Here is a 27,222-nt window from a genome sequence, read left to right as displayed (position 1 = left end):
AAATTGGTTGCTGAAAAAGCAGATTTTTATGAACAGTAAAAATTAGTTTTGTATATTTCACAGATCTCCTTAAAAATTATGATTATTCTTTTCATGAAACTTTGTTTCTGTAATTTATCCGAGCCACGTGAATATTTAGGAGCACTTTTTTGTATATTTAGAATTGCTTAAAATCTCATGTTAGTCTAGTGACAGAAAATTAACTTGTATTTCCGCTCAGATAAATTTGCCTCTGTTTTTATTTATAGAGTAGAAAACAACTTCTTTATCTTAGTATGCTCTTATTTCATGTTGATTCTTTTAGTGACTGATTTTTCTATCTACCACTTGCATGATCCTCTGTGTAAATGTTTTGTCATGTCATTGAATTTGATCAGGCAGAAAGGACTGCTCTCTGGAATACGGACCTTTTGTCTCTCAGACACATTTGATCTTTCCATTCATTAGTATATTCCAGGATTAGCTTCTTGTTAATATCCTTTGCATCGAATAAAAAGTTCAAAATTAAGGAAAAAATATCAGTAGTTCTCTCAATGATTATTTGGCACAATATATATATTAAATTAAGTTAGTTAATTATGAGCACTTCACAGGGTCCTTGAACAATTTTTGGGGAAATAAAATTCTTGCGTTATTTTCATTTTAAAAAGTTCCTGCCTTAGTTATTTCTAAACTCTGATGCTTGAAAGGTTCATATTATCACTAGATCATACATTACGTAGTATGTGAGGAAAAAGTTTAAGGAATTATTAATGAAACAAAATCTTCCTTTGTGCTTTCATGTCCTTATTTTACTTGGGGGGATTCCTGCCTTTGCTCATTTATTATGAAATATCCGCAGACATATCAGGATCTAGTGTTGTCCTGTGACATGTAATCATGTAATAAAGATTGTACTGGTGGAGGAAAAACCATAGTAAAATAAGCGTGATAACTGCTGATAATTTTTTGATCTATCATTGGATCTACATCAAACAGTGCCCATGCATTATTTAATTTTTGAATTTGTCTTTGCCCCTGGCCCGCTTAAATTCCTTGAGAGCAGCCCTGAAAATGCAGCTAAAATAGAAACCTACAAAATACAACCTCTGTGGAAATGTGATTGTTTATGTGTGTTGTACTTGTCCTTTCACAGCCCAAGAAATCGGAGAAGGCAGAATGGCAGAAGAAATAAGACAACACCATTTTCTCTTAAAAAATACTTCTATTTAAACAACTTTCTCTGGTCAATTTTTTTTTAAATCAATCAACCAGAAACTGTCTTTATGTTCATCAACTATTCTATGTTACTATACAGTCTGTATTGACATACTATACAAATACAATTACATCTAAGTAGAAAGCCCATTCTTGTTCACATTTTTCTCATAAATTCCCATGTTTTGGTCTCTTATTGATTCTTTGAGCTACACACATTTTTGTGTTTTGTGAATCTGTAGCACTTTTACGCACAGTACTTATGTTTTTCTTTTATACTTCCGTTTTGCTGTGTGTTCTTCACTTTCCATGTTATGCACTATTAGTCTGCTCTTTTCACCTATATGTCTGACTTTGTTGTGCAATTTCCTGTGATTTTTGTGATGGAAATTTCCTGTTATGTTTTACCGTAGGCAATTTTATTAAGCCAGACATAAGTGTTTTTCTGCTTTAGTGCAAGCACTTCATTTAATAGGAGCAAAATAGTTTATAGTTTTAGAATTAGTTTTAGCATTAAAAAAATCATGTTTACAATGCCAGATGGTATTTTCAATATTTTGAGTGTAATGGCAATTAAGAACTATTTTTTCTTCATTTTTACTCTTTTTGACGATAGTTTTATATACTTAAATGTGCAATATAGTAGTCATTCAGCTTGCCAAAGCTCAGCTTCTTAAATGAATTGGTGAGAAATATACGTCATAGTACGACTTCACTGATATGATTCTACAAGAGGTGAGATTCAATAATTTCAAATTATCATGTTTAAAAAAATTACTTGGATGCTATTACTGAGATTACTAACTGTTGGAAAATGTAAATACCTCATTACTTATGCTTGTTACTTGAATATAAATTTTGATTGAATAAAATTTCCATGCTCCACGCTCACTAATGAGTTTAATAAAGTACCAATGTATATAAGGCATTTTAATCTTCACAATTATGGAGCAACTAATGATTTCGGCATAACTTCTAATGACATATGCTGAAAATGCGTAGTGCATTAGTAATTTCTCACAAAAAAACCTGATTAAAAATAATCCAATAAGTATCTAGTGCAGTCAACATACTTACTAATTACGTAGGACTTGAATGTTGAAAATTTGAACATGAATATTCAATATTTTTGGTCTCAGTGTAAATATTTGAAAAAAGTGCGTTGAATGTTCAGAAGCCTTTACATTGAAAATATCTCATTAACACATAATTTAATACTTACCTCATTTTATTTCCCACTCCTATTAAAACACTATTCTTAATTTCTTCGCAATTCCACACAATCCTGTGAGACAGAGTATCTTACAAAACCTAATGCTTATGTTCCAAACATCCTTACCTAATCCAAACATTTGCTCTCACTGCTGCCTTTTTAAATGCTTCCATTTAAATCTACTTGCCGAGTCCCTATTAATCGAAGCTCTCGCCTCTTTTCTAGCAGAAGAAGCCCGACTGGTCCAAGAAGGGAGACGAGAAGAAGGTAAAGGAGGAGTCGTCTGAACACCCAGCTGAGCCGGCTCCCGAGCCAGCTGTCGAAGCGCCCGTAGAGGAAGTCGTTGAGGCCGCCGAATGAGTCTCTTGTTGACAATACACTCAAACATCCACACACACACACACACAGATCAACGAGTGCATTTCATTACCATCGATTTTGTCACGTTTACTTGCGGGAGAGTATTTTTCCAGGAGAAGGGTTCGGAGGGAGGAGGAGGAGAACATGTGAACTTTTAATTTCCACAAAACTTTTGCACCAACTACATAGGTCTCTCTCACTCCCTGAGAACCATCAAGGGAATAATTACACAAAGGAAGGATCGGAGCACATGGGGGTCATTCTGGAAATGGTACGATCACTGCACAATTTTTTTCATCTTTTTTGAAAACCCTTGCAGCGACCCATCCACCACTGCATTTTCAATGTAAGTGTAGCCCAACTGTTTTTTTTTCTCTGACCCCTGCATTGGTGGTATTTTTTAGAAACGTTTTTTTCACCTTTTTCGGCCACCGACTGTCCCCTATCCATCCGTCGTCCTCCATTGCATGGGCTGCACTTTTTTTGTGGCTTGCGATATTTTTTTCACCAAGCCTGGATTCTATCGTTATCTGGGGTTTCCTGTAGGAATTGATCGTTTTTGTTTCACCCTTTTTCCCCTCAATGGTCCTGTTCAACAGTCTATGTATGTGTATCTGTTCCATTGTACTACGTACATCCATAAGTGTATGTCTACTTTTGAAGACATATTATTGTGATCCTAAGTATTGATGGGAGAATTGTACTTAGTTAGGTTATTCATTGTACCTATTGTAGTTCACCTCATCTCGTATTGATTCCAGTGTTTCAAGAAATCTTTCCTCGATAGATCAGATTTGTTTGTACACAAAAATGTTGTAAGATGCAATAAAATAAGACCTGTGTTGGTGTATGTCTGATGTGAAGTACTGATTTGTTCACCCAGCCATGAGATTAGTTTGTAATGTTGCTAGACACATTGTGATTTTCCTTTATTTCTTGTTCTTATTATGGGACATCGATTCCAGGTGTATTTTATGTTGCATTATTGTAGTGTGTCTGGAGGAAATCCCACGATTGTACATTTTCATTTCCAGTGAAATGTGTCTCTGTAAATATTAGTTCAGATATGTTGAAGTACAAGTTGATGAGTTCATGATGCATGCTTATTCAGAATGTAGTGAGTAAGACTGGAAAGTCACCAGTGTTTGCCTTGTTTTTAAAGAGTTTACTTTAGGAATAGAATATTTGTTGCCTGCATGTGTGAAATCTCTTGAGTTTCATGCATCAGAATCTCATGTTGTAAATCAAGGAGGTGGTGAATTAGTTGTTTCATTCATGCAGCTGCATAGCCCAACAATTTGCTGCTGGAGAACTTCTTGAGAACAGTGAGTAATTAATGGGGTATTCTAAGTTTGGTTTGAGCTATTTAGAGTTGGTAGCTCCAAGGGATTATTTTTTCCAGGTATTATTTTTGTTGGACAGAGTTTGGTATAAATCAAGGCCATCTACTTTTTAGCAGCTTTTCATATTTTTTCAGGAATTGGATAGTGACTGGCAAGGTTAAATAGGAAAGCATCATGTCAGAAAATGAGTTCTAACTCAGGTCCAGTGATGAAGTTTTTTATTTCAAATAGCAATTCATTCATGGGTAGGTACTGTAAACCTCATTTCTACGTGTGTTGGTCCAATATAATTAGAATGGCACCTATGGATACAAGATTTAATTCTTAGAACTGTACGTATGATTATTCATATTGAATATATAACACATTCACCGTAGACTGTGACAATGCTTGGTCAGGATTCCTCTTGTTGCCAAGCTACCACATTATGCATCTCTTGATTTTATATTTCTTGATTCTAGTAGACCAGGAGTAGCCACAGTGATAACTTAATGGAGTCACCTGCGAATGTGCGAAATTCCACAGAGGATAAATCATTCCCTTGTCCAGGATTTGAACCAGGATCGCTCGATTTCAGACCTAGTGCTTTAGCCAATTAAGCTACCAATGCTCCTGTGGAAATTTGTGGACTACAAGGGACAAGATGGCCTGCTGACTTGGACTGCTGAGCATATTATGAGACTAGCAGTTCAAGTCATGCAACACAGCACCACAACTGGAGAGCAGAGAAAAACTGGCTTTAAAGCACTCGGCCAGAAATTGAGGGATCCAGGTTCACATCCTAGTCTAGGTGAATGATTTTTCCTCCGTGGAATATCAAACATTTATATTTTTGTGGAGTCCAAATTTTGTCCCCACGGAGGAGTATCATATTCATTAAGAGCTTGAACTTCAAGCTCTTAATGCTAGCTAGGGAAACATTTCCCAAACAACAATTCTATGAGCTTAACTGCCTACCTCCATCGATCTGGTAAATAATTTTTCATTAATTTTCTGTGGCATAATGCATACATATATTCAGATGACTGCAAAATTTTAAAAAAAATTTATTTTAACATTTCTTGGTAACAGTATGTACATATAGAGAACAACCGGTGCACAGCCAGCATATGTACATGTCGAACAGTATAGCGAGACTCCCTCGACTCCCGTTGCCGTAGCCAATTACCCACAACTGTGCAGTAGCAATGGTGCAGGTGCCATTATAACAAAAGATGGATACATAACAATATTGATTGTATGTTTTATTCTTAATGTAATGGAATGAACTGGTGTAGTGATAATGCAGATGCTCCCATGAGTGGAATCTATTGGCTTTGGCATTACTTCTTGGGGCTGTTCAACTACTTTTACCCACAAAATTCAGCATTAATGTCTATCATGCTTCAACATTTTTATAAATTCATGTTGCCTACCTGTTATTTTCAAATTCATGTCTCCCTTTCTCCCTATCCTGCTCGTATTTAAATTGTTGGTCATGGCAGGGGCGCAGCTAAAAATTAAGGTTAGGGGGGGTTTTAGGCGCAACCAATACTTAGGTGTATGGGGGTATTGCATACCCGTCAGGGTAAGAAGGAGTTGCGTGGGCCCTCCTTCAGAAAAAAATTTAAGACTAATGGTTCAAAATGGCGAGTTTTATGGCTCTAACTTAAAAATTTCTCTGAGCTCTGGGGGGTGGTTTTAACCCCCAAAACCCCCCCTCGCTGCGCCACTGGGTCATGGAGCCCATTTATCAAAATTGTTTTGACAGTGCTATGCTGGAACATTTCATCTATAGAGCCTGCTCAATTGTTTTAATTATAACTGTTTATAAAAGTAAATTTTAAGAGGCAAAAATCAATTTTTGACCAAATCCTTGTGATACTTTCTACATTCCAATGTCCATTTTAATCCATTAGGAAGAAAAACATCTACATATTTGGTTTCAAGACAAGCAAAAATACAATATGCTCAAAAAATAGATTTCTTGTGCGTGCATGAAATTACTTATTTCCAAATTTGAAACAGAAATTATATTTTGGCCCATCTGGTAGTCAGTAACTGCTGGAAAAATACAATATCCCAGACATGACACTGCAGGTGTACTGCCAATACATAGTAATAATAATTTTTATTTGTTCGGTGATTTGTTATTACAAATATAGGACATGTCGGGCAGTGGCACAGCTAGGGGGGGTTTTGGGGGATAAAGCCCCCCCCAGAGCTCAGAGAAATTTTTAAGTTAAATCCATTTTACTTAATTGCATTCACATAACTTATAGAATATTCTAAGGATTTATAAAATATCCCTCAGAAAACTGCAAAACTCACTATTTATCTTAAAAATTTTCTGTGGAGGGCCCTCCGCATCATCGATTAACCTGGCGGGTATGCCATACCCCCAGAAACCCCAGTATAAGTTGCACCTAAAACCCCTCCCAGCCTTAATATGTAGCTGTGCCCCTGACGTCAGGTACAAGGTATGAAAACAGTAAAAATACAAAATGTTATGAATGAAATTCATCCACGGAATAAAAAGTAATTATAAAAGAATCTCATGAAGCTTGCATTTGAAGAGGGACATAGTCTTTATGCTATTAACTTTGGGTGAAAGCAAATTAAATAACAATGGGCCCATGTGCCTCGGAGCATAACCTGAATTTTTAGTTCTTATATATGTTTGGTGGTGGTTGTTAGCATTCCTTGTATAACGACAATGAAAATTGTAATTGGTTGCACAATTAGAAATATTCTTTATAGCACAAACAGTTTCACGTACATGTACACACAGGGGAGAGGTAAAATTCTAAATTTCATGGGGCATAAACAGGCGCTTCATCTAAAAGCAGTGGTATCCTCTTTTGAGTATCATTTTAGAATTGGGTCTTGGGCCCCAGATGAGGATACTAAACATCACCTGCGAGTACAATTCACCATAATAAATTGACTGAAGTGCATCGATATCTTCAGTTTTTCTGATAGACAAAGTGAAAAAAATGGATACAACTCAATTCATTGCAGAGTTTCTAAATTTCGTTCTTATAGGACTTTATTATCAAGAGTTACACCCAGGAAAGAAGTACTAAGATTTTGTGGAATAGGATTACCATCAATCTTGAAAGATGTGAGTGATTGATGTTTATTCCTGTTAGAAAGTAAATTAAATAAGATTTTACCACTTTGAGAAGGAGAGAATTTTGAGTACACCACTATTGTGATACACATGCTACATCATTAGATCTTAAGGTCAGGCTTTTCATTGAAATGACAAACATTAAACTATTAGTACATATGTATCATTATCATACAATATTGGAAGTAATCTGGTATCTATTTAATCATATTTGGGAGGTCATTCATATAAAAAAGGAACAGTATCGGTCCCAAGACAGTGCCCTGGGGAATGCAGTGGATAATAAATTTAGAGATTCCAAGTATGTTCTGAGGCGTGAATAAAATGCTATGTCAAAAAATTTACTGAATTGTTTTGGTAGGAGATGCAATGATTTGAATTCATGTTTTGTCAACTACCCTTACCTTTGTGCAAAGGAATGATCTTTGTTACTTTGAGTGGACTTGGAAACATGCCTAACTGTAGATCCATTGGTCAAGAATAATAATGGGGATATGATTACATGGAAAGAGCATTTTATTATTACTATTGGAATCCAATCAGGGACAGAAGTAAACTTATTGCTTAGATTATGGATAACATTCTTAAATTCTGAATTGGAGCAAGGCTGAAGATATAAGGAATTACATAATGGCTTATTGTTTGGGAATATCTAGTATGTTGATTCATTTTGGGTAATTGATGTGACAGAAAGAAATTGATTTAAAGATGCGGCCTCAAGAGGAGAGTTAGGGGTCATTGGCCCAAATGAGCAAGATTGTGGGAGGAGGTACTAGCGCTCCTAGATATCAGAGATTGTGGTGTCGTTCAGGTTTTCAGTCAGTGTTGATAACTTGGAGTCACCTACAGAATTAGTTGAAGGAGTGTATTTCATGTTATATATCACCGATACAATCGATACTCTTAAAAAGTCTGAGCAGACAGCAGTTAACAAACAAGCAAAACTATAGGGCACCAGATATTAATATTTCTAGATGTGGCTCACTATAAAATGAGCACTGCCCGATTTGAAAAATAATTAGGACCTTCACTCCTAGCAACTCAATTTTTACTTGGAATGCTGTACAAAATTTCATTTGGAATAATTGAACATTCTTCCTCCTCCTCTTGCGTAGCTCTTGCTTATTGAGATTTTTCAGGTGTGGGACATGAATAAAAAACAATCTCAATATATTCCTGCCCCCATGATTTGGGGAGTTGTTGCGCTCCTGTTGAGGATAGCATGCAATCATTATCTAGCAGGGATATGATTATGTGCAAAAGTAGGGCCCACTTTGTTAAGGATGGTTAATGAGTGGAGATTGGTGTGGAAAAAAGAAGAGGAAAGAGCTTTGTTGTTGAAGGTTTTACCCAATGCAGGGGGGTAGGTTTAGGGGTTCAAAACCCTCCAAGTCGTTAGGGAGATAGCCTTTAGTTCACCCTCTCCAAATGTATCTTTCCTCCAAATTTTATATGGCTATGACCTTTTTGTAGAGTATTATTGTTATTTCTCTATAGTGTGATGCCATAGTATCCACTATAAATTAACTTCAAATGCCTCTCAAGATAACTTTAGAAGTTTTTTAACAGTTTTACTAAACATAATCTCTTAATGAATTGGAATATTTATCACTTGGCAGGAACTGAGATGAGGACTCAATCTAATGGCAGAGTTAAACCTGTTCAGGGAAATACTTGAGCTCGAATGGAGCTGGGAGGGGGCTTTGTTGGCTTATAAGCTCTCCCCAAAATATTTTTCCCTTGTAATGACTACTTGTAATACATAAGCATCAAAGACAGCTATACCAGGGGCACATATCCTCTGACTTTCTCTTAACTATTAAAAATTTAGACAGGTCAGTGTTTCAGATCCAAAATTTTCTCAAAATCAGAGAATCATAACTACCGCTGCTAGTGCCTTTTGCAGTTATAAAAATAATAAATGAGGATATTTTTTTAAAATATTTCATTTGAAGCTACTCTAGTTATATAAATAAATAAAACGAGTATTCCTCCCAAAAATACTAAGAATAGAATATAAGAAAATCATGCATTTTGTGAAGTATCTGGTGCATTCACACGGCAGACTGCTGTGAACGTAACTTTCCTTCCTCCCTGTAGTATGCTCAGTGCTTTTGCTGCAGTTGATGTGTAGGTTTCTGGAGAGTGAGCAGCAACGAAAGAGTTAAAGTTTAAAATTTTTTGAAAATTTAGGTGGATTATGGAAGCGAACTCCCATGAAAACCAAGACATAATATATATGGTTGTTTCAGTACAAACCTATGATGACAGCATATAAATATTATCTCTGAGCAAACAAAATGTATGGCTTAATTTGTGAAATCTATGGTTTTGTGATGCGTGGGATTGAGAAAAAGTTATCTGGGTAGGCAACCCGCACACCACAAAAAACCCTCCCCAAAGTAAAGTTCAACAGATGTGCCTGAATGGAGTGAAAAATTTTCAGAATTGTTAGCCTCAAACTAATATAAATCAGACTATTAGAGTTGCATTTATGTCATACTATTTAACATTAGAATGGCGGATTGAGGCAGTGAAATTCATTTCTTCACACTATTCACCAATTTCTTATAATGAATTTTGCCTTTAATGATTTTTCATTCATTTTAAAGATCTTTAGGTAAGTGGTCAGGTATGTGCCATGCGATCATTTTAAAATAAATGATATTTTGCATAGAACGACGGCATGCCATGGCCAAAATGGCTCGCTTCGTCGTTCTGGTGTTAACTTTGGTTCACAATATTGATGCCCTTACAACACACACTTCTGCTGAAACATGTCATGATTAAGTAAAGTTGCAATGGAATGGTCTTTGGAGACTTTTGGGTCTTGCTATGCGTCGGTTTTTCACTTTGGTTCAAGAGGTGATATACATACGTGGTGAACTGTCCGTGAAGATAGGCAGCAAGCATCCGAGTATACAAAGGAGGGATAACTTAGAATTTCTTCCCATATTACCTTGCATAGTCATTCTTCTAATGACATCACCAGCAACAAAAGTTAAAACTTGAGTGCTGGAATCAAAGATTTGACAGACCCCACAAATATATTAAGACATAAACTGCTACAAAATAATACATATTATTCAAATAATAACCTCCCTTTGGATGAATTTTAAAATATTGAAAATGCAAAAGAGGCCAATGAAATCAAAACTGTGACACTTTCTTCCCACAGGTTGGTGGTACACAATGGCAACACTTAGAGGTTCTATGCGGGTATTCTAGACCATTGGTCTTTTAAAATAATCCATGGCACATTATGAGAGAAAACATAAAATAGTGACTGCATAATTAAAATGATATGTGAAGGGGCTGGATGAAAACAGTTATTAAACCTTGCTTCAAATAATGAGTGCAAGTTAAGGCAGATTATGTTTATTCTGATACCTAGAGATAGTCTTAGAATTGTACTCAGTATTAGTTGAAGGTTGTCCTTGCAAGGAAGTCTTTTTGTGTCTTGGTCATTGTGAGTGAGTGGTGCCTTCCTGGCATTAGGCTTTTTCATACCACGGCATCCTTGCCAGGGATCTAGGGAAGTGACCTCAGCTATTTGGTTGACCCTAATGGTGGCCTATTTGAACTAGAAGTTTTGTTACCAAATGCTTATTGCTCTTTAATCAGTACTCCACAACTGATACTTTCTTGTTAGCCTTGAATCAGTCTTATTTTTTTTATCCTCTCTCCCTCTCCTGCGACATCTGCTGAGACTTGGATGTGTTTAAGAGTTCACTAAAGAATCGCAGTGAGTTGCATGTAAGATGTTATAAGATAAAAGTAAGGCAGCAGATGGGCATTTGCACATATGTCATCCAGTCATTAGCATACATAGGTCATATCAATGAGTGGGGAAAGATCAATGATAGATTAGGTAAACTAATTTTATTCAAGGTCGCCCATATAACTTTTGATGCATGCAATAAATAATGGAGTGTTCGGTTCAAGGAAAAGGCAGTACCTTGATGTCATTATAATGATAATTGAGCTCAAAACTTATTCTCCATTAGTGCTCATGTATTTCCCTCAACCACACAGACTAAGCCAGCTGGGATAAGAGACAGATTTTCTTCTGGGGGTAGTGATGCAGGCTGTAAGTTTTGTTGATGGGCTGTGGATTAGGGGGAATTCAAAATAGATAGCAATATGAATGTGATCAGGGGTGTTGAAATATGGATGATTTGGGAAAAGTTGTCATCGCAGAAATAAGATAATTGTGGATACTTTGCGAATGCGTCGTTATTTGCGCCATCGAAGTCACAGAATCATATAGTGCAGTTAGTGTGCATAAATACATACCAGAGTGCGCCAAATACACAAGACAAAAAGGAAAACAATATACACACCAAATTCACCAGCAGACAATACTGGAAATATGGATTAACAATACAATTCAACAAGGGGAAAATACATACTAATAAGAGTGGGGAGGGTCGTGCTCCCCCTCTGGAGTCCTCATCCAAGTTCCTGGAAATGGATAAATATTCCTATGAGGATATTTTAGTTTTATACTCAGTAATGTTACCTAAATACTACTGGTGACTCCTGGTGTTATCCTAAGATATATCTGGAGAAATCATAATTTTAGATGGAGCAGCGCATTGTTTCTAGGTCCCAGTTTTCAGTTTATGCTCTTCATCAAATATTTCATACAACTGTTCAATTTTCAATAGGTATTATAATTATATGATAATGGCTATTTTCATAGTGTTATTAAAAATAACGAAAATAATACATCAAGGTATCAAGTGATTGGTTTAATAATATCCCTATTTAAAGTATGTGATATACCTACATAAATTATGTTCAAGAAAAGTTTCAGATGGGGTTTTGTGCAAATTATTCTTTTTTTGGCGTTTGATCTGATTCTGGTTCTTAACTCAAAAACTGGTAGAAACTGAAACTGGTAGAGAATGAAAGGACTGATCAGTCCTTCCCCAACTCCTTACGTAACCCAGGATCCAACGCTTTCTTATGAAATAGGTACCTCTTTGATAACCTACTAATTTGTAGTTTCCAAAGTGGAAATTCTTGGAGCTGGAATTGCCCAAGTGTCAGATTCATACACTTGAGGGACAATGAGCTATGTAATTTTCATTAACATTATCATACAGGCAGTGGCGCAGCGAGGGAGGGTTTTGGGGGTTAAACCCCCCCCCCCCCCCAGAGCTCAGAGAAATATTTAAGTTTTACCCATTTTACTTAATTGGATTGATATTACTAATAGAATAGTGTATAAAAATATCCCTCAGAAAGCCGTAAAACTCACCATTTTGAACCGTTTATATAAAAATTCTGCAATTTATTACTCTCGCACCTACCGCTTATCCTGGTGGGTATTCCATACCTCAACACACCCCGGTATTAGTTGCTCTTAAACCCCCCCCAGCCTTAATTCCTGGCTGTGCCCCTGCATACCGGTATTGGTTGTAGTGGGTTTTAACTGGGGAATGGGCACTTAAACATAACTGGGGCAGAAATAGGTTATACAGATGGGTGGAACTTCCAACGAGATTAAGAACCATAAAGTTATGTGCTTAATGGAGAATAATTTCCTCTAAGTGTTGAATTTTGTCCATATTTTTGAAATATTTAAACACCTGGTGTGTTCCTATGGACAGAGGAAACAAAGCTCCTCTCAGTGCCTGGGATGCTTGTACAAAAATTTCCCCTCCCCTGGATCTACCATTGATGCAGGGTTGATGCCTGCTTTGTTTTTCAAGGTGTCAAGATGAGTTTATATTCAATAATGTATGTAGCAGTTAATGAAATTTAACCTTTTCACTGCCTCTGGGCTGATATATCGGCCCTTGCTGGTTGAGTGAAAACTGCCATAGGCCGATTTATCGGCCCGACTTATTTGACTTTTTTCATGACTGTGGCCTTTTCAGCAGCTGTAATTTACATAATCCCTCCTCTGTGCTGCACCTTTGGTGTGCACAATGTATGAACTTTCAGAAACAGTCTTAATCTTTATGCCTCCGTAAACCCTCATAATCTATCTATGGCTATAAGATATAAATATATTAGAGATGTGCGAATAGTATCCGCGAATACTCGAATACCTCGAATATTAGAAAGTATTCGATATTCGAGGTTTCGAATAGTTATGCGAAAAGTACCGCCTCGAATACCTCGAATACTTTGAATTTCGCGTCATACACTGTCGCACGCACGTCGTTGGTAGTTGACTCGGAAAAATGAAGAGAACTCGAGTCGTTTAGTGCTCGCTGCGCCGTTTTACGCAAGTTGACGAATTACATCAAATTCGTGGATTTTAGCGGAGAAAAGAGTTCGACGAGGGGAACCGAAAATGGTCGGGTTGGAAAAATCCGAAAATCCCCGATTCCCCCCACCAGGAGAACCTCAGCGCCGTGGGATAGCAACCTTAGGGCATTTCCCACGATCCGCTATCCCCCTCCGTTCAGCACTTGCCTCACCCACTCTGACGCTTTCCTCTTCTCCGAAATCAAACAAAAGGCCCCAGATCGCGCAGGGATCGCATTACGAAGACCCCTGCTTCGAAAAAAATATCGAGTTACGAGAACAATAAAAACGTGTTTCACGTCCTCCCCCCTTTTCTCACCCACTGACCTTTTTCTGGCTACCTGCTTCGAAGTTCCCCATTTCTGGAGGTCAACAGCTGTGTGAGTAACGTGGGATACTTACATTAGCGCATTTCCCAAGATCCGGTATCCCTCTCCATTCAGCACTAGCCCCCCCTCTGAGGCTTTCCTCTTCTTCGAAATAAAAAAAAGGTCACAGCTCGCGCAGGGATCATATTACGAAGACCTTTGCTTCGAAAAAATACCAAGTTACACGAGAACAATAGAAACGTCTTTCGGGCCCTCCCTTTTCTCCCCCACTGACCTTTTTTTTCCTACCAGCTTCGAAGTTCCCCATTTCTGTGGAGGTCAACCGCTGCATGAGTCATCTATTAGCACAAAAGGTGTCTAAGAATGACTTTCGTCAATTGATGTTACACCTTTATTGAATTGAAATATTAGTAATGTGCGCGTAATTTCAAAAAGAATAAGACCAAACACGACGTATTTCTGAGTTTATTTAAGCATTTTACGCAAAGAAATAAATGTCAAAATACGACGGAGACAGCATTCTGGCGAAACTCGATATGAGCAGCAGAGCTTCTCGGGAGTTGATGCCGTATTTTTTTCCGAAAACATATATCAAGTTACAATTTATGAGTGGTGCTATAAATCTTTATCGTTACAGTCCCAGACAAAGGGATATTTTCTCAGAATATTTGGTTTCTCCCTGATAGCAATTCCAATTCATCTTCTTATCTCGTGAGAACTCCCAAAGATGGACTAATAATAATAACTAACAAAAAAAACTAACAAAATAATTGAAGAAAATCCGGTGGAAAAGAGCTTGTATTTTACAAAATGCCTGAGATTGTCAGCTAGCACTTGGCAGCAGGAGTGGGGGTAAAGTGATGTTAGTTGAATTAATTATATGCCCAATTGTTTCCATAAAATTAAAATATTCATTAATCAGCTAAATTCCTGTTCGAATCATTTAAAGGAAATCAAAATTACTCCCCAAAATCTTGTGTTTCCTGCTGCATAGGCAACCGAGTCAAACATACCAGCATTCATCATTTAGTATTCGAGGTATTCGAAATTCGAGGTATTCGAATATTCGAGCAATGATTTAATATTCGAATTCGATATTCGAATTCGAGAAATCTGCTATTCGACCCATCTCTAAAATATATCTTAAGTATTGGGAAAAAAATATAGATGTATTAAATAAAATTAAGTAGCAGAAAAATTTTAAAATCTGAAATATTGCAAATTCCGGAAAAAAGCCTTGGCAGTCTTCGCACATCCCACCCAAAATAGGCTGGCAGTAAAAGGGTTAATAATGATTTTATCAGCAACATTTTACAATCTACCTCATAAATTCAGAGAAAAAATTGAATTAAACGCTGGGAAACCTGTAATAAGCGACTACCAATACTGCTACTGAATAATGTTTGCTTCAAGGAGTTATAAATCTACATAGGCTACTTAGACATGAATGAATTGCTTCTTTTAGAATAAATGCAATTGAACTGACAAATAATTAATTTAAGATATGCAAAGAGACTGACCAAGCAATGTTCTTTATGCTGAATAAATTGCATATATATGTATGCTGTATTATCATTGTTGTTTTGCATGAAATGTCATACACATTGCTCATAATTAGTGCAGTATGTGACGTTATAGCTAGCCTTGGCAGCAGCAAGATAAGGCGCCTTGCCTTTGATTTCCAAAGAAAGACTCCCAAGCAGGGGCAGTCTGAGATGATTGGGGGTCATGATGGGGTCCCCCTTACCAGAAGATTTGGGGGTCCTCCAGAAAATTTTAGAAAATTCCATGGATGGAATTCCGAAATGGATTTTGATGCTTTTCTAGCTCTTAAAATTTTCTCTCTTGCAATTTTCCATAAATTTACTTAACAAAGTATGGCGCGTTTTGACCATTAGGTCATTCTCAAGTACAAAGTGAAAAATTGCCGTCTCCCTTTTTCATTAAGACATTCCGCTACATCTTGGTTGCCTCAATTACTTTTATCCGGTTACATAGTGGATTACCTCAGCCTCAGTGGATTACCCCCTGGCATTACAATAATTAACAAAATCGTTATTTTTCATCGCAAAAACACGGTTCAAAGACGTACTTGATTGCTTGATTGGCAGGAGTGCGATGCAAACAATCATTTTTTGATGATCGGATTGATTGATTGCAGTCAGAGCGGTCACGTTTCGACCCCGCTGGTTGGGTTGATGAGACGGTCCTGCGTGGGTTAGCTCGTCGAGGATAGGGTCCTGGATTAGCAACCCTTTGGAGGGTGTACCACGGCCATTATTGAAGTACCTGCTCCATGGGCCCATGAAACGCATTTTAACCTTTTTGCCGCATGTGAGGAGAAGGTTTTCGGAGATTGAACAGCAACGAAAGGGTTAAGTTTAATCCATTTTATTTACTTGGATTGATATTACTAATAGAATAGTGTAAGGATTAATAAAATTTCCCTCATAAAGCCGTAAAACTCACCATTTTGAAACATTATGTATCTTTAAATTCCGCAATTTATTAATGTCGCACCTACCGCTTATCCTGGTGGATATTCCATACCTCCACACACCCCAGTATTAGTTGCACCTAAACCCCCCAGCCTTAATTCCTAGCTGCGCCCCTGGTGTACACTGACTCTTCATTGCATCAAAATCAGTGAATCAGGGTGGGTAATGTTTTTGGCACTTTTGGAAATGGCCTAGTACTCAAGTGAGTTCTGTTTTGTGTTGGAGGTTGAATTTCTTGAGATGGAGAAACACCATATTAAGTATTGAAACTGGCATTAATTATATATTTTTAGCAATGAATTCTTTTATGTTTCCATAGGATGCATGATTACAGATATTCCATCTTAGTGTTAAAGTAGCCCCAGCATCTAAGAATTTGTTTTCATTTTTGCCTTAGTGCCTTAGTGCCTTTTGCCTTTTTGCCTTGTATTGAGGAAGCATGCCCATTTTCACTTTTGTCACGTGCATTCATAGAGTAATCTTCCCTAAATGTGTGCAAATCCAGGTTCAAGGACAATGGCAGATGAAGGATATTAAGGTGAGTTATTTACTACAATAATCCAACACACATGGGCGTAAACGAGAAATGGAGCTTCATATACTACCAGCAGCTCTTCAATCAGATATTTATTACATACTTACACATATTTCTCAATCCATTGGACAAAATTTTTCTCCCAGGATTTTTTAAAATTTTCCTGCATGCTATGAGCCAAGATTCACAATTTTTATCATGATTAGTCATGTAACATTAATTGTAAAAACTTTTGCTCATTGAGTTGGGGATTTTACCATTAGCTTTATCTCATTTTTTAAAAAACCAGACTGAACAATTTGGCTTCATTTTGATCATCACATTAATGTGGTGGCTTATCAAATCAAGTTTTTTATTCCACAAGCTAAAAATTTAATTTTAAATAGCATTTGAGACATGGGTGTACCCAGTGGAGGGCAGGAGGGGGTAGCTGCCCCCCCAGAAGCAAAAGTAAATTTAGCTCAAAACCATATCTTTGAACAAATTTTCTTTAGATCCAAGAAAATTGATATTAGTATAAAACTTTTTTAAAATATTTTTTTCCGAGCAAATAATATTAAAAACTAATAAAGCCCTGTAATAATTTTCTTGAAATTTTGGTTTCATGTCCTTTTCTTGTTACAACTTGAAAGCTTGTTTCATGGCTTGCCCCCATGTAGTTTTGATCCTGGGTACGCCCTTGATTGGACAATATCCAATTGTCTGAGCAGATGCATTGGAACGTTGAGATATTGCATATCACCTAGGCGCGACAGGTCGAGAAATGCCTCCTCAAAACAGCTACGATCATTTTGTGTATGTGCGGGTTGCCTATTCAACGGGATAAATCCTGTCTCCCCCGAGACCATCACTATGACAAAAATTTATCTGCTTTTTCTTTACATTTTCCCTTAACGATAATCTAAAAATTTACATCATGTTAAGATTAAATAGCCGGTGACTCATGGGTTGGAAAATACACTATGCACGTAAGGATGATAAAACTGAACATAGAGCCAATGACATTCTAAATCGTCGCATTTTCTCAATCATTCAATTATAAACAGGGACAGATACCTATACCATACACTATTCAAATTTAATTGAAAAATTTACAGAAGAAGTATAAATTTCGCAGTTTTAATGATGTCATAAACATTGCCTTATCGACTCCTATTGACGACAGCGGTGCAATCGGTGTCAGTATTCATTTAGGGCGCAAATGGAACCATTGCTAATATAGATGGAATCGGTTTATGGCAAATATCGTTGCAATTGGAAAATGACGTTAAGCTGAGGTTAGTAGCGGTAGATTGAATCGTCAGAGAGACTCATGATGGCTTATAACATTTCCTACCGGGATTAAATTTGTTGTATTTTGCCATTCATTCAAACCTTTTTAAAATTATTTTCATTCTAATTTTTATTATTGATAGTTATCTTTAAATTATCGGAATTAGGGTGATTAAAAAATCACAAAATGTCGAAATGCTATCGGAATTTTGTGAGATTATGTTCCACTCTGCCACAGAATTATTTAAAAAAAATTGGATTCACGTTAAGAGGTCGCGCATCGGCTTCAAATAATGAAAAATAGCAATTTTACAGGTGAAAAAAATCACGCGTTTGCCTACTGTACTTGGGTAAGAGACTTATTTGGGCGGAGTATGCACTCGTAACATTATTCTACAGTGCTCCAGTCGTAATTTGTCCCCAATTACGTCTTCTTTTGATGAGTACTATGCGAATCTGGTTCAATTTAGGCGGTACTCACCAAAATATACCAACACCTGAACATGTGTTAATGTATTATACATCAGGCCGCGATTGAAATGTCAAATTCCAACTCTTATATCAGTTTCAAGATGTGCCACGAGATAACTCTTAACAAGTAAATAATCATTTCCGATTTTTCTTTCTGGAATTCATTGGACAATTTACAGTAGGGCCATTTTTTTACAGATCGAAAAAGGTAGTTTAACCGATACGCTTATAACGAGTTTGTATTGTAGGGGTACGCCGTACCGGTCCAACCCCAGTACTGCCTATAGTTTCAAAACAGCCAATCTAGCACTTTTGTAAATACTCTTACTCTCTCTTTCTTGGCGGTACTTGAAATACTATGACGACTGGCTTGAGTTGTTTGATATTAACATACCATATACAGGATGGAACCCCCAATCTGCCAACGGAGTAGTCTTCCTCGTCCTCCGTAACTTCTTCCTTACAATGATGAAAGAGAAGATGAGATTTTTAGAGACAGATCTGAGTGAGGAAAAAAATTTAATTTTACTCAGGAAGACGAATAAAGTTCGGTGTTCGAAGTCACACGCGGAGAGCAAATACCATTTAATATCTATTGCTGTTCTATAATTTACGTCCATATGATCTAATAATCAATATTGGTGTCATATAATAAAACGCCGCGACCTTAACGTTACACCTCGGAAAGAAAAAAAATGAAAAAATATTTAAAAACACGCTTTTCCCACAATCAGTGCAAATACCTTAAAAAGTAAAAAATAATTTTCCCAGCATTCGGAGAATAAAACGTGGGTGGTCATTAAGTTTATTAGAAATGAGTGTAGTTAACAGGCTGATTGGTGACTATGGATTAGCACGCAATATTAATAACTTAACGCAATCAGCACCCACGCTTTATTCTTCGAGACATAAAAAGCTTAGTTTTTAGAAAAGTTTCTCGGGTTTTCCACCGGTTGATGTCGTCCAAGCTCCCGACGTTTCGATCCGCGACTTGCTGATCATCCTCAGGGGATCTTCCTCAGGGATCTTCATTCGGAAGATCCCCTGAGGATGATCAGCAAGTCGCGGATCGAAACGTCGGGAGACATGGACGACATCAACCGGTGGAAAACCCGAGAAACTTTTCTGCAACTGATACGCCGGGAAAACCTAAGATCATACATAGCTTAGTTTTTACTTTTTAGTGCATTTATACAGCTTTTGGAAAAAGTATGTCTTTTAAATATTTTTTTTCAATTTTATTTAAATTTTCTAATTTTTAGGGGTGAATCATGTAATCGATTAAGGCGGAGTCGCTAAAGAAATTCCTGTCAAAAAATTATAATTAACATCATCTATTGTGAAAATTTAAAAATATTTTTCCAAGTCGTAAGTTCGTTAATTTAGAGCACAATGGAACAAAATTTCAAATTTCAAACCTTGATTATTGAATATTTAATTGTTGTCTGATTGTAATCAGCACCCTCGCTTTAATACCAGAGTGAAGAGAAGCTTATTTTTTTACTTCTTAGTGCAATTACTTTTGGAAAAACATGTTTTTTTATTTTATTTTAATTTTATAATTTTTAGAGGTAAATCATGTAATCGACTAAACCAGAGCTGCTAAAAATTTTCTACCAAATTTATAATTAACATCATCTTTTGTGAAATTTTAAAACTATTTTTCCATATGGAAAGTTAGTAAGTTAATTAGGGAACAATGGAACAAAATTTCAAATGCTCGAATATTGAATTGCTGTCAGAGGCAGGCAAGTGTGGAGAATTTCAAGCCGATCCGGCAATGGGGAAGTGGTTAAATATCAATTACAAGATTCCATCAATGCAACAGGCAAACAAAGCATGTTAATAAAAAGCGTAGTCCGATAAGTTAGCCCGATCCTTTGTTCATCCTGCTTAGTACAACTATGAAGAGATGTATTCCGGTACAACATCCTCCTCTGTCGCAGTTTCTAATCAGATGAAGATGAAATTAGTGCCATAAAAATTAAGAGAAGAGCGCTTATCAACCCAACAGCCAAGCCCCTGTAAAGTAGGCATATTAGATGAATTTGTTCGTCATTACTAAACCTTCCTCTGATGCACATCCTGATGTGATGAGGATATGATTCTGGACATACTACGGACGAAACTTTGTGGAATCATCTTATGAGTCGATATTTCACCCTACCAAGCGTCCTGTAACCTATGCAAACGCGTATTTTTAACGTGGAAAATCACTATTTTTCATAATTTCAAACCGATGTGTGACCTCAAAACGTTGTCCTATCGAGAACAAATAATAGCTTCTTTTGTTACTGATTTTTTTAAATGTTAAACTTACTTTTGATGCATTTTACGACTAAACTTCCACCTCATATTTTTATCATATTGGTTTTCAACTGACAGTAGGATAGTAAAATATAAAGGAAGTGTAATAAAAAAGAACATCCCACATAACACAAAATATCTTCTAGATGTCTACAAAATATGTAGAACTTCTTCAGCTAATGTTTAGAAAATATCTTTTAATATCATATGATATCTTCTAGATATTTTGTAGGTATCTGAATGTCCGCTTTTCTGATATCTATAAGATATCTTTAGAAGATGTTTTGTACACATTCATATTCAAATTGGATCCGTGGGGAAAATTCAGGATAACTGACTAAAATGGAATATTTCTCGGTATAACAAAGTTTATTTGCAACTGACAGCCTACTGGTGGAGCAGGAGGTGATGGTGGAGTGTCTTCTGGGGATTCTTCCTGAATATTGGAACTTCTCTGGCTTTCACTTTCTAATGGGGGCTTCCTCCTCCGATTCCAAATTTGAAGTTTCAACAGCAGCTTACAATTTCCTTTTAGATTACTCCAAAGAGTCTGCAACATTATCAATGAATGTTGATTCAGTGTCTTGCAAAATAGGTATTAAAGAATTTTTTATGCAAGTTTTTGCCAGCGTACTTAAACACCTTCACCAGCGCTATAAATGAACGATCTTTATATGAATGAGTACATAACTGTGATACGTAACAGCTAATGGCAATATTAGGTGCGATTGTAAAAAATATTAGTTTTAAATTAATTATAAAAAGCAAAGACTAGAATTTTGACATAGCTTTTATTCCATTGAATTGGGTTTGTTTATTGATGGTAACTAAGCTGAGACAGTTCATAGTTACCTATCAATTTTGATTAATTAAATAATATTAAATTTGGTTAAATTTTCAATGCCTGCTCTTTTATCAGAAATATTTTTGTTTTTTGAAATATGCATCATTTCTTTTAATGATGGTTTGGCTAAATTACTTTCACTATCTAAAATTCCTGTATTTTTGGAGACTAATCAGTAGCAATACTTCCATAGAGTAGACATATTCTAGACATCTAGTGAATATTTAAAAAAGAAGCTACTTATCGTAACTATAAATCGCTTTTATAAACATTTGCCAGAAGAGTTGCCTTTGCTTTTTTAGTGCACGCGTGTACTATGAATTTATCTATCCATCCTCCAAAAAGCATAGCATTTTTTTTCAAGATTCGGGTCCTTTTTGGCTTATTTCACTGGACATATACAAAAAGAGTCTCCGCTCATAAAAAAAGACATATTCTAGACAGCTAGTAGACTTGTATAATTTCCACGACATTGAAGATATTTTCTAGACATTTAAAGATACTTAAGATATCCAAGACATTGAAAATATTTTCTAGATATCTAGAGGGTATTTTATAGATATCTGGAAGATATTTTATGCTATGTGGGTTATTGTTTATTAGTGACAGAGGAGATACTTGGCTACTTTATAGATAGCAGGTTACTCTAATTTATCTCGAGGTCATGATGAGGATTATTAGGACGTAAATTCATTCCTTTTAAAAATATTTTCTTCAGGCCCAGGCTGGAGAGGAAGGCGCCCCCGCGGAAGGGGCACCGGCTGAAGGAGAGGCACCCGCCGAGGGAGCGCCACCCGCAGAAGGAGCTGAAGGCGCACCACCCGCTGAAGGGGCTGAAGGAGCACCGCCTGCAGAAGGAGCACCACCCGCTGAAGGAGCTGAAGGCGCACCACCCGCTGAAGGAGCACCACCCGCTGAAGGAGCACCACCCGCTGAAGGGGCACCGCCCGCTGAAGGCGCACCGCCTGCAGAAGGTGCACCACCGGCTGAAGGCGCTCCACCTGCAGAAGGCGCTCCACCCGCAGAAGGCGCACCACCCGCAGAAGGTGCACCACCTGCTGAAGGAGCACCACCCGCTGAAGGCGCACCACCTGCTGAAGGCGCACCACCTGCAGAAGGAGCACCGCCGGCTGAAGGCGCACCACCCGCAGAAGGTGCACCACCCGCTGAAGGCGCACCACCCGCTGAAGGTGCACCGCCAGCTGAAGGCGCACCACCCGCCGCTCCACCTGCTGAAGGTGCGCCACCCGCTGAAGGCGCACCGCCCGCTGAAGGAGCTCCACCGGCGGCGCCACCAGCTGAAGGTGCGGCTCCACCTGCAGAAGGCGCTGCACCCGCGGCACCACCCGCTGAGGGTGCGGCTCCACCAGCAGAGGGTGCGGCACCCGCGGCAGCACCTGCGGAAGGCGCAGCACCGCCCGCTGAAGGTGCGGCACCGCCAGCAGAGGGTGCGGCTCCGGCGGCACCACCAGCTGAAGGAGCCGCACCCGCCGAGGCAGCTCCCGCCGCCGCTCCCGCCGAGACCCCTGCACCCGCCGCTCCTGAAACGGCCGCCGCACCCGCAGAGGCCGCCGCGCCCGCAGAGGCACCGCCAGCGGCGGCCGAGGGATAAACTATCAGGTGATTGATTTCACGCAACAAAATGGCTTCTCACCTGGTAACGAATTGTTGTCGAAATTTATTCGGGGCACCAAGAATGAATTCATTTCTAAACACGCAATTTTTGGGCTCTAACTTTTTATTTTGAGAAAGCAATCTTTTTTTAGCTAACAAACTGTTAAAGTTTAAACTAATCATTGTGTGTACAAGCAGGCACACAAGCTAATTTGAATGCGTACCTAAACATTGGCAAATATGCATTGCCCTGAAATTGATTTAGAACTTGCATATGCTCAATGCATGTGATTAATGAACTTATGAGCATAGATTTTTCAGATCCAATTATCCTAAGAAGCAGACTCTATATTAATATCAGAACAGGTTTTCCTCCACTCAAAATAACAAATTTTATTACATAAAAATTGAACTTATGATTCCTTAAAATATGACTAATCTAATGATGTAAGAATTTCAATATCACTATTTTTCTATTTTGTTGACTTAAGTAATTCATATTTTAAGCAAAATTTCAAATATATTCTAGAATTAATATGCGCCATTTTATTTTTCAGATCCCGCAAAATACTTCAAATCGCTCATTGTTGCGTTTCCAACATGGCCTGAAGATGTTATCTGGACGGAAATCCATTCCATTTGATACCTTCAGTTGCCTCACCTGGGTTGTAACGTTCACGGCCTCATATCATCCATCATTTCATCATATTTTTCATTAGAATCTGGAATACGAAGAAAGTTGTTATCCACTGCCCCAGGGAATGATACATTATTTTCCTAATATATCAACTCGGAACGCAATCCATGATATCACAATCTTGTTTACAATATTCAATTTTTTCCTGATATAATATAAATGTTTATACTCTTGAAGTTGTAACTTTATGCGTTCAAAGTCAAGGAAAATAAGAAATATAATCCCTTCATTTTGTTCGGGATTAAGAATGGGCAGTATTCCATTACATGAAAATAAATTAAAAATATTTGTACAAAGATAATAACTGAGAAATTACCAAAGAATCATCTTTTATTTCTTTCATTTCCCAATTACCGACTTTATCATTAATGGCTACATGCGATGGAAATGGAAAATAATTGTCCTAACATCACACCTGAAGAGCTTCAAGCTGCATGAGGTTCTTTGTTTTAAACATAGACGCAACAGTTTTGCGTCTGCTGGCCTCGAATCCATGGATCTAGATGAAAATTTTCCTTGAAGAATGTAAAGATAACCCCTAAGGTTTTTTTTGTGTATCAGTGTTATATCAGTTGTAAGAAAGAATAAGAAATATAATTCTCGAAATATTTTCCGCATTAAGACTAGAAGAAGAAAATTGAATTATGAGCATTTGTTGGGACCAAAGAACAATAAGGTGAATTTGACTGACGTGCGTTCAGTCGACGAGCGAAATAGAAAAAAATATCCAGATTTCGGCTATTCCCTAATAAAATGTAAACAAAAATAACCACGATTGAAATTTTTATCAGCAACAAATATTCATTAGAAATCTAAGTTACTGTCGATCATTGTGATTTTGACCAAATTTCCCTTTGCTTGTGCAACGACGATTACATTGTTTGGCTTTGAATTTATGGTGGGAAAATTCTCGCTTGGAAATGTTCATTAGTTTGCGTTGTGACGTCCATGTGGCGCTGACAGTCTTTTCTCAAAACGACGTCAGCGCCAAAAAGCGAGGTGCGGAATTGAGAAACGAGGTCCAGTCGCGGTCTTCGCTTCCGATTGCAGTAGCAGACGAAAAGCTTCATGGCCAAGTTGTTCGTGGTGGAGAGTGGTGTGCCGTGTGGTCCACGTTTGTAAACAGTGCTCGTGTGACTGTGATTGTGCTCTTGTTTTAATATTGTGTTGGATCCGTTGCGTGCTGGATTTGTTATATGGTTGGATAAGATCATCTGTCATTTTCAGTTCGTCTACGAAGCGAAATAATTTCGACTGCCTGTTTTGTTGATGATTTCGCCGTGCGCTGGAAGCACATTCTAAGGTAAGTTTGTGAAGACCTGGTTTGATGTGGCTTTTCGCACTTAGTCCATCGTGCTAGTTTCCCTGGAATCGACTTTTGTGAATTCAATGCTCGATGAAACGAAGGGATACATGTTATTTACAGCGATTTAATTGGACAGGTGTTTGAAAAAATCTTTGTTTACTTAGTCCTCGTGGCTGTTACTAAAAGAAAGAATTCACTTGCCCCCGTTAATTGGACTGCAATTCTACCCAGTTTACCTAATCTTTGAGGTACTATATCCCAAGTTACCGTGATGTTAAAGGAAATTCAAGTTCCACTTGTTGGTTATTTGAGTTTTAGTTACTCACCTGTTACGCCAACGAATTCTAACTTTGCTGCAAGAGACACCGGTTGAGTCGTGTTATTTACATTACAGGAGGCATTCAATATGTACTTTTGACCCCTCGGTTTGCATTAACTCTCTTAAATGGTAAGTTAAAAAAATTACCATTTTGGATTTTGCAGTCGAATTTAACTGCAGTCATTTGCTATTCATCTTGGTTGATGAAATCTTAATTGGCAAAATCATATGAAGATCTAGCGAATTTTCATCTCAGATTTTTGCCAATGGTGAATGTTTTGAATTAATTTCGTCGTCGAGTTAGGAGTGTGCAGTTTGATCAGGGATTGCTTTCTCAAAAGGACCTACTCGATCGTGGAGTGTTGTGTATGTTGGCTTTGGAAGTACTTCAAAGGTATAATTTTTTCTGCTTTCAAAGGGGAGTTGATTTTTTGGTTGACTTATTCACGGAAGAATCGAAAAAACTATGGTGTGCGAAGTGTTATTTCTTTCAGAATTCGTTGGATTATAAGATTCGTGATTGCGAATGAAGTTGCCGCTTTGTTTTGAACACTTATGAAGTATGTATTTTCATGCACTTGGGATGCATTCATCCAGTCGCCTTTCATTTGGCAGGCGGAGAGACAGCCGACACTGTAAAGGTACGCTCGAAGATATGGGTGCAATCCTAAGTACCTCCTTCTCAATCAAGGGCGTACCCAGGATCATAACTAGGGGGGGCAAACAATGGTCTTGGGGTGGGGGGCAAGCCTTGGGATTTATGAGATTATTTCCTTGAAAAATAGTTTTATTTTAGTTACATATCTTGTACATATATATCATTTTTCGTGGGTTTAAAGAAAGTTTGTTGAATACCTACTTTCGTTTCAATTCAGTACTGATTTTGCTTAAAGACTTTTGCGATTTTTGCTTCTAGGAGGGGCAACTGCCCCCCCCCCCCCTACCTGCCCCTCGCTGGGTACGCCAATGTTCTCAATTACAATCATCTGGGTCTATTTGCCGCGTTGAAAGTTGACTAGCAGCTGTATTAGCAAATGGCAAAAGGGGTATTTTTTAACCCAATTTCATTAAGTGTTATCACTCAAATATTGTGCTGCATCCCTAAGGTAAGCTTGTATAGTTCAGGGAAGAGCTCACCCGGAAGAGCCGTAGGTGTGCCTTACCTGAGGTCCTCATCGCGAGTCGCTTTCTTATTGCTCTTCCCTATATTATGGCTCGATTTCGGGGTTGTAAGCCAGCCGGTCAATTATTTAAATGTAATAGGCGTTAAAACTCTCGTTGTATTGAGGCGGGCGTCAATGAAATTCTCTTTTGATCATGGGAATCACACTTCCCTCATTTGGCGCGTACGACAATTCTAAAATTGAAGCTGATTGTTTGAGGCGTTACCTTATGGAATTTATTCATATGGAATGAAAATTAAACTATGTTTTTCCATATAAAAACATTGTTATGTGGAAAAACATAGTATAATTTTAATTCAATTCTAAAATTGACCTATAGGTCATGTCCTAAGGAGGTGCTAACATTGGGAAGGGGAT

At 37.7% G+C, this 27,222-nt stretch overlaps 3 protein-coding genes across 13 annotated transcripts in view; 2 read left to right on the top strand and 1 right to left on the bottom strand.

Annotated features, from left to right (window-relative positions):
• Positions 1–3,620, top strand: part of LOC124162098 (troponin I) — a 32,460-nt gene extending 28,840 nt beyond the window's left edge. For 6 of the 10 annotated variants that reach the window (XM_046538494.1, XM_046538495.1, XM_046538492.1 and 3 more), the window contains exon 8: positions 2,639–3,620. In XM_046538494.1, coding sequence (XP_046394450.1) covers positions 2,639–2,770 — 132 coding nt within the window. In that variant the 3' untranslated portion in view covers positions 2,771–3,620. Of the gene's footprint in view, positions 1–1,135; positions 1,348–2,638 lie in introns of those variants that run through there. The other 4 variants (XM_046538497.1, XM_046538496.1, XM_046538491.1 and 1 more) reach the window with 1 other exon arrangement.
• An 18,839-nt stretch (positions 3,621–22,459) lies between these two features.
• LOC124162592 (uncharacterized PE-PGRS family protein PE_PGRS54-like) lies at positions 22,460–26,857 on the bottom strand. The gene is made up of 2 exons (XM_046539174.1): positions 26,845–26,857; positions 22,460–23,391 (listed from the first exon to the last, which is right to left on the bottom strand). The coding sequence occupies exons 1-2, from the start codon at positions 26,855–26,857 to the stop codon at positions 22,460–22,462; spliced, it is 945 nt and encodes a 314-aa protein (XP_046395130.1).
• LOC124162097 (CD151 antigen-like) overlaps positions 23,999–27,222 on the top strand; it is a 178,673-nt gene continuing 175,449 nt past the window's right edge. For both annotated transcript variants that reach the window (XM_046538481.1, XM_046538485.1), the window contains exon 1: positions 23,999–25,359. The gene's annotated coding sequence lies outside the window, so the exon portion shown is untranslated. The remainder of the gene's footprint in view (positions 25,360–27,222) is intronic.

This window comes from Ischnura elegans, chromosome 7 (genome assembly GCF_921293095.1).
Source record: "Ischnura elegans chromosome 7, ioIscEleg1.1, whole genome shotgun sequence".
In the NCBI taxonomy this organism is placed as follows: domain Eukaryota; kingdom Metazoa; phylum Arthropoda; class Insecta; order Odonata; family Coenagrionidae; genus Ischnura; species Ischnura elegans.
This window is presented reverse-complemented; position numbering and strand designations above follow the sequence as displayed.